The following is a 12,735-nucleotide window of genomic DNA, read 5'->3' as shown; positions in this document are numbered from 1 at the left end:
TTAATTTTTCCATGTAAAAAAGTACTCAGGAGGAAGTTAGACTATAGTAATTTACACCGATGTGTTAGTTTTCTACATGTAGAGATTTGTTGAGCATTCATAGATGTAATCCTGCAGTCTGAAATGGTTCAGAATGGACTCTACATTGATCTGTATGACATAATAGTGTAGCTCCAAGTCTCACTGAGGGTTTCTGGGGATATGTATCCTAATACTAGAACTTGGGGACAGCCAATGAAGTTGATGGTACAGGACAAGTACAAGTCAGATACAAGTAAACACTTATTTACTCAATGTGTAATTACATTATAGACTTCACTGCCGGTGGATATACTCATGGCCACAGGCACAGATGAATTTAAAAGGGTTCATAGACGGGTTCATAGACGATAGATCAATGGCTACTAACCATGGTAATTAAAAGATACCTCCATATCCAGACATTAAACTTTTGAAACCCAATGGAAGGAGGCATCATTGGGGGTGGGGGTTGGCCTCTGTGCTTTGTTTGTTGGCCCTCCAGGACAACTGTTAGGCCACTATGAATCAGGATGCTGGACTAGATGTCCCACTGGACTGACCTAGCAGAGTCTTTTTATGTGCTTACGTGCCAACTTCTCATCCAGCTCTGGTTTTGTATGTTTATATGCTGGCCCAGGAAAGAGTACATGAAAAGCTTAAATATGTACACTTTACATCTGATGTGTGATGTGGATATTTCATATTTTAATGTCATACTGGGAACAATTAACAAATCTGGAATGAACTGGTGCCTGAATCTGAGGAGGCTGAAGACGGTATTTTATTTCATTTCAATCACATGCTGTGCGTGCCATTCATGGTAGGAGGGAAAATGACAAAACATTTCCTTTTTTGAGCTGAATGCATTTAATACTTAGGGTTGCCAGGTCCCTCTTCACCACGGGTGGGAGGTTTTTGGTGCAGAGCCTGAGGAGGGCGGGGTTTCAGGAGGGGAGGGACTTCAATGCCACAGAGTCCAATTGCCAGAGGAGCCATTTTCTCCAGGTGAACTGATCTCTATTGACTGGAAATCAGTAGTAATAGCAGGAGATCTCCAGCTAGTACCTGTAGGTTGGTAACCCTAGTAATACTACTAATTCAAGGAGAATCCCTAGGCATGGTGTGTGAACCTCTAACATAGTTTAAGATAAGTGCTGCTGGAAATATAATATCATTTGGGGATTTACATGAACTACTAGAACTCTGAAATAATGAAATGTAGGTCTAGGTCATTCAAAATGGCCTGTTACAAAAAGTAAAGACCTGCATTATCAAAGCCACTGACAAAGGAGGTGCAGATTTCTGTATATCACATAATTATAAAATAGATAGCTTTAAGTATCGGTAGTTCTAGGATTTTTGCCTTTGAGAAAATAAGGGATAGAATCAAATGAACTGTTTTGACTGTAAGGGACTATTGTTAGGCCACTATAATTTAATTCAATTATTCTATTTTTAGACTAAAGATTGATTCATTCACAATGCAGCTCTCTTTTGCTATAAGTTTTTTTTTATTAATCACAGCCTCTTCCACTCACAAAAAATATAGAGAGAAAATCCAAAGCAAAAAGCCTCTGCCTGATGAGAATGTAGATCCCTTTTTACTCTGAGTCAAGAAGAAGCATGCTGCTTTTTTACAGTATTTTTTAAGAGCACAGAATCATTTCCAACACATTAGTAAATACCCCTCTGTGGTCTCTGTGGAGGGTTTTTGAAGGTGGCTGTGGCATTGTCCTTTTGGATGCACATAGCCTTTTGTTTATTTTTACTTCTTGAAAGTTTTTGCACACTGTTTCTGACTTCAGAACAAATTTCCCTCTGGGTTTGTACATTTGTAGTCTATGTTTTTGTTTTTTACCCTGTCAAGAACTTTGCACATTTTTTTGTGTCCCCTTTGGACCAGAAACAGTCCCTCGCCCCCTAGTAACTGATCTGATACACAATATTAAATAATTTGGCAATATAGTTTTCATTGCTGCAATAATATTTACTATTTTAAAAAAGCCTCGTTTGATCATAATAGCTTTAACTGAAAATGAAGACTAATATACAGGATAATTCTCTTTAGAGCTGTTAACTGACAAAGTATTATTTGGTAGGTTAATGCTTCAAAAATGTGAGCCTTTGAGCCTTGATGAGACAGTTTTCCAAGCACAAGGGGATTGCCGTTGGTTGTATGTTTCGCTTAATTCTGTAGGTTGTCGAGACGGGTAATAATGAGGGGAAAACAGGAATGAAACAGTAACCTAGTATCTAAAAATTCAAGACAAAATGAAGTAGTGATTTCAGATTCTGGCCTTATAATAACGGTCAGCATTTGTGACAACAAAAGACAAAAATCCCTAAGTGTCTAACACCTTAAAGAGATCAAACTGACCTCTTTCCCAAGTTAATTATAAGGGCAGAAATTCATCTCCTGAGCCCCAAGCAAATATTCCACTGTTGTTTTTGAGTTAATCAGGATATCAGCAGAATTTCTGGTCACAATTAGCATTATCCCAGACAAATATTGGCAAAGGAAATCCTGAAATTCTTCAGTCTTGATACTAGCAAATAAGACAATTTAATTTGACTGCACTATCACAAGACACGACCCTTGTGTCTTGTGATAGTGCAGTCAAATTAAATTGTCTTATTTGCTAGTGTGTGTGTTAAATTTATGTTATTCTACATTGTTGTTAGCTGTTATATGGTATTAACTTGCTTAAATCATGTTATTCTAGCCAAATCATGGTTTTTTTTAGCCATTCTGAGTTGCATTTGCTGTGGGAGAGATGGGATATAAGACAGACAGACAGACAGACAGACAGATAGATAAGGTCTGGGACTGAGCCATATACTTCAGGTCAGGTTTTTCCCATCGTAGCCTTCCTCCACCACTGAGGAGACATCACCTTCTCTTCAAGATTAATAACTATGATCTAACTTTTCCCTTTTTAAAGTCTATCCCTCTTTCTGTCACTGTGGCCCATGTTCCCCAAGAAGTCGAGAGTTGGTGGTGTATGTGTGAATGGCCATATGTGTGTACTTCTCCTGCCCCTGGTCTCCGGGTAACAGCAATAGATGAGCTGACACCTATTTGTTGGCCAGGCTGAATGGCTGCTGAAGCAGTGGAATGCAATGCCACAGCGACCACACATCCTGGCTTTTAGGATTTATTCTGGCAAACCGAAGCCAGTTGCACTCTTGTTGGCTATTTGGCACTTCTCTGGGAGTCACTCTTATCTTTTGTGTGCTATTCGTTCCAGGCTCTGGGTTGACTGGAGAAAGTTTTGTATTGGGGTATTTGTGTGTGTGTGTACACAGATACCACTGAAGGGTTCTGAAAGATGAGGAAGTTCTATACTAGATGTAGTGATTCAAAGATACTGATCTAAAGGCTAACAGGCTGTTTAAAATTTTTTTATAAGAAATGGCAAATGAAATATGATTCTAAAGGTGCCCCAGCTAAAAATAAATGGAATTCCATGCTTTTGTACTAAAGTATTAGTTAGAAAATAATTACAATTTTAAACATCTTTAAAACTGATAATAAACCTCATGTGTAATTTTGTTTGTTTGTTTATTTTTTTTTAGCTGAATGTGGAGCAAATGTTTCTGGAAATGAAGGAACATTGCTTTCACCAAATTTCCCATCTAATTATGACAACAACCATGAATGCATCTATAAAATTGAAACTGAACCTGGCAAAGGTATTCATCTGAGAGCCAGAACCTTTCAGCTGCACGAAGGGGATACTGTAAAGGTAATTAAAAATATTCCTAAAATTACCTAATCTAATATTGTACATTAATTATTCCATCTGTAGTTCTTAGAAAAAACAGACCTGTTGAAACTTGTGACAGGATCCTCACCTTCCAAGTGTGTGTGTGAGAGAGATAACTGAAACCAGCTGTCAACCCTTGACAAATGACCTGAGGGAAGGTAGTTGAGTATATCCACTAAAAGTAGGAAACATTAGGAGACCTACTGTTCTGACTGCAGATCACTTGTCTCATCTTTTTTCCTCAGACATAGAAGCTGGGTTTGATAGTAGGGAGTGGATCCCAAGAGATGTTCATCTCAACTGTTGACATCCAAGCGGGCATTTTGCAGTGTATAGCCATTCTTGAAAACCACAAACCTCCTGCACTTCCTTTAGTGCAATCCATCATTCTGTTCCTTTCCTGGCTCCCTGAGAGCCATCAGCTTATGCATGTTGTTCAGCTAGTCAGCTCTGAAGGCCTGGAGGAGAGAAGGGGGGTCTTGGGTTATTGGGCATGAACACATGAGACTGCCTTATACTGAATCAGGCCCTTGGTCCATCAAAGTCAGTATGGTCTACTCAGACTGGCAGCGGCTCTCCAGGGTCTTAGGTAGAGGTCTTTCACATCACCTACTTGCCTAGTCCCTTTAACTGGAGATGCTGGGGATTGAACCTAGGACCTTCTGCATGCCAAGCCAATGGTCTACCACTGAGCCACAGCCCCTCCCCTGCATGTCCAGGAATGTTGCAGCACGCATATGTTGTCATAGCACTAGGCTAACCTGTATGCCTGTACTCTCCCCTTAACATAAGGGAGTACCATTTCCAGTGTCTTTAACTGCAGCCAATGTTAAATGAGCAGGAAAGCCAATCTGCACAGATACAGGAATTCAAGTTACCATAAAAGATCAGCAACAGAAACTGTGTCAGTAGTCTGCTTGTGCTATAAAGCCCTAACATGATTTTTTGATTAAGTTTCAAAGAAAAAAAAGATCTTTGAAGACACACTTTTATTTTAGGGTATTACTTTGGCAAGACCGCTTGTGGTAATATCAGTTTCTAAATTAGAAAAAAAAAGTATTTTGGAGACGTGTGCTGGAAAATGTACATTACAGTGTGAGTTTTAAAAAAAAATCAGAAAAGATTACGTTAAGAGGCATTTTGGTCAAGACCTATGAGGATAATATACTGGATGCCTAGTCTTTAATCTAGTAGAGGAGGCTAGAATAAAAACCAAATGCTGGAAATTAAAAGTAAACTTCCAATTAGAAATAGCTCAACTTCAGGTCAAGGGTGTTTTTTTGTTTTTGGGGGTTTTTTTGCAATGCAATCCTAAGGAGAGTTACTCCAGTCTAAACCCATTCATTTCAGTGGGCTTAGATTGGAGTAACTCTGCATAGGATTGTGCTGTTTTTGAGCCATTCTAAATCAAGGGTTTTCTCAAGTCTAATGAAGATAGAGTGCACAGCTATTAGCGTTTGCTTTACATAAAATAGGCAAGTTAAATTTAAAAAACCACACACAATATATGCTCAGTGTAGGAAACTGCACTACAATATATACAGTGTTATTAGAGGTGCCAACTATCTTTTTTTCTTGGGATAGTTTGAGAAGGAGAGGTACTCCTTGTATTTTTGTATCCTGGCTATATGGTGATTTCCCCCTCCTTTTCTCTCCCCACATTATACAAGGTAGGAGGAATCACAAAACATCCACTGCATCTGAAAGTTCATTCATTATTCTGAGCAGAGGTAGTTAAGAATGCTGTTGGAAAAGAAAGTTCCTATCAGGCATGGCTCCAGTTCATTTTATAAGAATGCACTTCAATAACATTGCATCAAATGATGTCACTCAGAGTAAAGAACTGATCAGCTAATTAGCCATTTGATAAGAATGACTAGATTAGAATAAATAGATAGCTTTTCCAATGATAAACCAGGGCGTATACTCTAAAACATGCATTCAGTATCCTCAGTGCTTCCTTCCGGCATTAGCTAGTTTGGATCTATTTACCTCTCCAGGCCATAGTAAGATGCCTGTAACTGGGATATTTTGGGAATACTGTGTGTCTTCTTCGGTAGATGCCTCTGTCATATATATGATAAAATATAACTTACCTATGTGAAATAAGAACCAGACTCACTGTCATTCAGTGGCATAAATATTGTATAATGCTAAACAGAGTTACATCCTTCTGAGTCTGTTGAAATCAATGGGCTTAGAAGTATGTAACTCTGCTTATCATTGCACTGATTGAATGCTGGGGCAGAGAGATGAGGTATTTTGAGGTGACGATCATGAAAATGTTTACATTCGGAGAACATCCTGGTCAAGGTGAACTTGATTCTTTTATTCATTCCCACCCTCAAGGATTGTTGAAATGCACACATCCATATTTTTTATGTGACTTAACCCATTTTAAAAGCATGTCGAAAAAATCAACAATATTAAAAGTGGATTCAAGTTTCTCAGTTCAATATTGTACACTAAAGATAAACCTGTGTGCCCTTTGTTTGAAAGCAGAAGCTCGCCTCTCTCTAAAGTGGTATCAAATGGTATATTTCTTTTTATTAAAAATGATTTGAAGACAAAAATCACCTCAGGCTCGGCACCTGAAATAAAAGGTGACAGACTAGCTTCACCACGTCAATCCTGCTTTTTAATACATTTAGTCAGGAAGGAACAGAGCGGTAGAGGTTATTTTTGCCCCCTCATCAGTGCTTTCAGAAGAGGCACCTTGGCTGAAATGTCACAAACCTTTTCAGCCTTTATTATGTGGGTTATTTGGTGTGTGGGGTGTGTGTGAAACTATAAACTGCCTAGGAACACAGCCATGAATAAATATTAATTTATATTCTATATAAGCTTCACAAACCTTTTTTTAAAGGGCAGCAAAGAAGTATATGAATGCCTTTCACATGAGTTTTCATACTCTCAGCAGGGGAGGTGAAGCATTTTTATTATATTCTAAATGGAAGTTTAGGTGGTCTGGAAATAAGTGGTACTTATATAAAAATGGCTTTGGAACAGTTTTTTTTTTTTTTTTAAGAATTAAGGTCCATTTTAATGTAAAAAGCCAAACATTATTATATTTTAACAGGTATATGATGGAAAAGACAGCTCATCACGTCTCTTGGGGACCTTTACAAAAAGTGAATTGATGGGGCTCATTCTCAATAGCACATCTAATCACTTATGGATAGAATTTAATAGCAATGGATCAGATACAGACCAAGGATTTCAGCTTACATATACGAGTAAGTAGCCCTTGCGGCAATAGCTTTTTGGTGGAGAGGAAAACGGAAGGGGAGGGGAACATGTTACTTAGCTGGCATGATTTAACATAAAATCCTAAGGATTAGTTCTTACTACCTACTGTGTTTATGAGATTGAATTTTAATTCCTTCAGTTGAAAATTCATATGTAAGATTTAAAAGCAATACTTTCAACTTCAGCACATTACTTTGTGAGCGCACCGGTGGGGATAAATAAAGAGGAAACTGTGAGAAACAATAGACCTCGGTTGAGTATATCAGTTACATCTTATGGCTAAATCTTACACAATTGGATGTTCAGGTGATAACAAAGAATCATTCATTACTTCGGTGGTTACATTACAGGAAGGAAGACTGATCAATCTTCTCTATAGAGAACAAAATATATGATGTGAGAGTAGATATTGCTATTTGTGCACCACTTCTCAAAGTGATGAGACTTTCCAGGGACCAGCAAATTACTGGGTTGGCTTTCATTTTTCATTTTTGTAGTATTTGATGCATGTACAAAATGTACAGGAAGAACACAGTTGAAGGCAAAGAGGCACTCCTACATGGTAACAGATCTGCTGTCTCACATCAGATCTCCAGAGAAAGAGAGAACTGGCAGACCACAGATACTTTACCCAACTCCAGTAGTCGTAAAAGTAGCAAAAAATCATTAAATAATTGTTAGGACCTCAAGCAATAAAAACACCTTGAACAAACAACATTGATATGGGATAGGCATCTTTTGTTACCATTAGGGCTGTCAATTCGATTCCATCCGAACTGAAAAACAGCTGAATTTGCCCTGATTTGGCGGTTTACAGTTTGGATAGAACCAAAGTAAAAAAAAGGCGGGAAAACGACGGGCCGAACTCAGCAAGTTCGGAGGGACACCGAATAAATTTGTGCAAATTCAACGTCCCCAATCTGCCTTTCCCCGCCTTTTGGAAAGAGCCCTGAGAAGGCAGGTGGGTGGCTCTTTAAACAGATCCCCGCTGCCAAGGCTGGCAGTGTGCATCAGTTTAAAGACCCCCCCTTCTCAGGAGCCCCGAGAAGGGGGGGAGTGGCTCTTTAAACAGATACCTGCTGCCAAGGCTGGCAGTGTGGATCAGTTTAAAGACCCGCCCGCCCGCCTTCTCAGGAGCCCAGAGAAGGGGGTGGGTCTTTAAACAGATCCCCGCTGCCAAGGCTGGCAGCAGGTGGGTCTTTAAACTGATCCACGCTGCCAGCCTTGGCAGCAGCCCTGGGAGCCCTGGGAAGGCGGACGAGTGGGTCTTTAAACAAGGCTGGCAGTGTGGATCAGTTAAAAGACCCACCTGCCCGCTTTCCTGGGAGCCCCGAGAAGGCGGGCGGGTCTTTAAACTGATCCGCGCTGCCAGATTTATTCAGGAACGCCGAATTTCATGTTGAATTCCACAGATCCGAATAGGGGGAGTTCGGACTTCGGTATTTCCTGAATAAAAATGAGCCGAATTTTGCCGAATCCGAATTTTACTGAATTTTTTTTCAACAGCCCTAGTTACCATTATTTGCACAGTTTGGGTAGAATAGCAATATTAATTATTGGGTGGGCATACCGTTGTTTGGAATGTTTAATTAATCTTTGAATATGTAATGTTACATAAAAATAGTGTTTACGAAATTTCAGTTTAATGTATTAGTGGACTACATTGTACTATTAAAAACTCTTTTACTGTGTCGCAGTGACCCGCAAGCAAGTTTCAGTGTCACAGTCTGCTGATTCCATACTGAAACTAGCAAACTTCCATCTTTTGTATCCCATATATCCTCAACTGTAGAAACAGATGAAGGGTTGGATCCAACCACCTTTTCCGCTGTGATAAAGGCAGTGCCCTTTGACCACCGAAAGGACTATATTGGTGACCATAGGATTTGCATGGACAAAAGCCATACGAGACAGGGGCTGTAATGATATGGGGAACTGAGACTGTGTAAAAAAGTTGATGGGATCCAACCCAGTGTTTCAATTCATGTTAGCCCATCTACCAAGTAGAGATAGCGTCCTCACTGTAGAAATGTGTGAATCAGTTTTCTACTCAAGTCTCTCAGAATCGTATCAATCGTTTATTTACGGCCCTTGGCCAGATAAAACAAGAAACATGGACTAAAATCATCTTAAAGATGATTTTAAAATCTTTTAAAATCATCAAAGAAAGATTTGCAGTCTGAGTCATGCATCACTTAAAACCACAACCGAGATACATCATATATAATTAAGGCAGATACTACAAGTAGTATGAAGCACTGTGTAACAAAAAAGTGGTTTCATTAAGGACAGTGTGGGAAATAACCATTACGGTATGTTGAATATACTAGTCATCAACCTAAATTTTCAAAAGAAGCTTTTAATTTTTTTTTTAACTTAATTCCATGTGTACTTTCCCTCCCATAATTATTCTTGTTACATTATTTGTCTGTATTCTTCTCAGGGAGCTGTGAACTTACTTGTGAACATCCAAACAACCATTCAATTAATCAGCTTCCTGATTGGAAGTGGTGAACAGGTTGTGAGCCAAACCAGCAGATATTTGGCACCAACAGGCTAGTTGTAATAGGGGATCTGAAGCTGACTCCCAGCTAATCCCCCATCAGATGAGAGTCAGATTCTGACCTCCTGTTGAGGAAACTGCTGGATCCTAGTGCTACTGCAACCCAGGGATGTTTGCAGGGGACAGAATCAGAAGCTGAGTTACAGCTGATTAGAATTCTACTTCTGACACCTTTCCCACCCAACCCCCCCACTTTTTTGGGGAAAGCTGAGACACAGCAAAATTAGACATCAGAGGCTTCAGATCTTTAACTTTGCTAACTTCCCCAAGTACAGTATTTCTTTTTTTGGGGGGGGGGGGAATTAGAATCCAGGGTCAACCCTAGTTAGTACTTGAATGGGAGACCACTAAGAAGTCTAGGGTTGCTATGCTACCTCTAAATGTCTGTTGCCTTGGCAACCCTATGAGGTTGCCATAAGTTGCAGTGATCTGATTACTCTTTCTGTCACCAGTCATGATTTGGTCTTTATTTCAGCTTCCTTAGTGATGAATCTATAATATCTTGGGGTAGCTTTGATGCATATTCTTGGTTTGAGGGTATTCCCTCTCGTATTTGACGCCCCGTACCAAAATTCAGCTTCATAACTCTTGTTGGCAGCAGCTTAATTACTTTAGAGTACATTTTATATTTTATGTTTTTATATTTGAGGGAAAGGTACACCTATGTCCAATTTTCTGACTTTGGTAATTATTTTGTAAGCTTAAACTTGGTATGTGCTATGTTGCAGCTTTCTGGGTGGTGCTGAATTATTTTCATCATATGGGGGTATACTTCGATTCAAAATTGGAAAGGAGAGCTGTACACATGTTTTCAGATGTGTGTGCACTTAAACAAAATATGTGTAAAATTGAATCACTTTAAGATGTACAAGGCTTCCTACCCTATGAAAGATTATGGAACATACCAAATTAATCATCATTATTCATTTATTTTTCACAAATGCATGGACTTTGTTCCATCATCGATTCTCTGGGCATGCAGAATAAGCTACAGAGGCATCTCTACTGAAGCCCCTTAGTGAGGAATCGTCTTGAGTTTCTTTTTAGAAGTTTGTGAATCACATTCAGTTTGTCTTTCATTCCCCCTTTTAAAAGACAGAAACAACAAGAAAAAAATTCCAAAGGCTTTTTTTAATATCTGAAAGAAAAAAAATCACACCAAAAAGTTGGGAGGTATCACATTGTAGGTGTGAAAAAGAAACAGATTAGTTTAACAAAAAATGCTGTGCTTTGACCATTACTTCTTTGAATCAAACCACGATAAGACAGTATTACTACTGCAATTGCAGTTTTTATAATTTCCTAGATGTTCCCCCCCCCCAATTAAAAGTTGTCTTGCCGTGACACCTGTAGTTGCCTTGGAGAAAAGATAATCTAGCCTCAGGCATCCCCACAGTTGTTAAAGTTCTCAAACCAGCTGGAAGGCATTGTCATTGCAGCATAAGGTGCTAATATTCTCTGCTGCATGGCTGACTTCCCTGAACGTTAAAAAATGACATTTGGGATAAAGTGAGAATTGTCTATTGAGCCAGGTGGCATGCACTATAGGAGAGGTAACAGAAGGACATTATTACTGCCTCATTTATAATTGTGCAACCTGTGCAGTTAGGACTAGGGGTGTGCACCATTTCCCCCCGATATTTTTCAGGTTTGGGTTTAGTAAAACCAGAAATTTTAGAAAAAGCCAAAAAAAGCCGAATTCCCATACCCTTTTTTGGGTCTGTTAAACCCAAACTCGAAAAATTCCAGCCATCTCCAAACTCCACGTGGGTCTTAGAGGTAGCAGGTGGCGGAAACCAGAATACTGGGCCCAGCCAAGCCAAGCCCAGTGTCCAGCTCTGCTCCACCTGCTGCATGTAAGACCCAGCCAGCCTTCAGGTAAGTGAGGAGGAGAGAGAGGGAGGGAGAGGGAGGGGAGAGAGAGGGAGGGAGAGGGAGGGGAGAGGGGCTTCCCCCAGCTTTTTTAATGGTGGAGGGGCCAAAGAGACCAGAATCATGTTAAATAATTTCGGCATTATTCGGAATCTGCTTTTCGGCTCCCTTAAATCACCACATTCCCCCCCCCCCTGGAAAATACCAATAAGGTGTTTTTTGCAGGGGGGGAAGTGGTTCAACTTTGCCAAATGTACACCTCTAGTTAATATCTTCCAGAATTACAATTGATCTACAGGCTATAGAGATCAGTTCCTGGGCTGCTTTGGAGGGTAGACTCTATGGCGTTATATATCACTGAGGTCCCTCCTAAAGCTTCCACCCCTAAATCTCCAGGTATTTCTCAGTTGTCATGCCCCCCCCCTCAAATTCTGCCTCTGAACCCAGGGACTCTCATGGGGTAACAAAGCTACTGCAAGAGTATACTCTGGTATGGTTCAGAGGCAGCATCTTTGAGTATGTATGTATGTATGTATGTGTGTGTGTATGTACGTATGTATGGGTGGATGGAGATAACCAGTTGTGGGATAAACCATGAGGGTGGGACCATTAGCATTTGGGTGTGTTTGAGGGGAGGGGTACAGCTAAATTAGCAACAGGAGTTTGGATTCCTTAAGTTTGTTGTGTGGAAAGGGTTAATGTGAAAAGCCAGGCAGCTTCATTCACAAGTGCTTGAAGAAAGGGGTATGGCTGCAATGATAGCCAGTGGAAAAGAGGTTGAAGATGCACCAATGCTTTGGCTTCAGTCTCCTCTGCCATTCAAGACAGGTTACCAGCTTTCTGCAGAGGTCAGGGGAAGGTCAAGGGTTGCTGAAACCAGCATTTGTGAAGGCAAATCAGGACTGAGTAGATTACCTGCAAGATTAATCTTGGCTTCACAAACCAACCCTTAGTTAAAATTAATGTGCTGTGTCTGAAAAAAAGGATATAAGTGTTTTGGAAATGCCTTGATGGACTGGATATGGCTTAGAAGCCTTGTTACTTCTCCTAGTTAAGAATAACATCTAGACATATACATAAGCAGACACTGATAATAAACTTGCAATTCTGTGACTTCTTCTCTGATACAAGTAAGAATTACCATATAGCTGAACTTTACAATAGTACAGCTTAGCTGTGCATATATGAGCAGCACCATTTTTTGGGAAATGCCAGCTTTCCATCACACATATTGAGAGGCATGTGAAATATACTAGATTTGAA

At 39.9% G+C, this 12,735-nt stretch overlaps 1 protein-coding gene across 1 annotated transcript in view; it reads left to right on the top strand.

The window, feature by feature from the left end:
• The window catches only part of CSMD1 (CUB and Sushi multiple domains 1), a 439,588-nt gene that overhangs the window by 171,529 nt on the left and 255,324 nt on the right, over positions 1-12,735 (top strand). Inside the window, exons 16-17 of the mRNA XM_056856290.1 lie at positions 3,598-3,767; positions 6,868-7,024. Coding sequence (XP_056712268.1) covers positions 3,598-3,767; positions 6,868-7,024 — 327 coding nt within the window. The remainder of the gene's footprint in view (positions 1-3,597; positions 3,768-6,867; positions 7,025-12,735) is intronic.

Source organism: Euleptes europaea, chromosome 10 (genome assembly GCF_029931775.1).
Source record: "Euleptes europaea isolate rEulEur1 chromosome 10, rEulEur1.hap1, whole genome shotgun sequence".
In the NCBI taxonomy this organism is placed as follows: domain Eukaryota; kingdom Metazoa; phylum Chordata; class Lepidosauria; order Squamata; family Sphaerodactylidae; genus Euleptes; species Euleptes europaea.
This window is presented reverse-complemented; position numbering and strand designations above follow the sequence as displayed.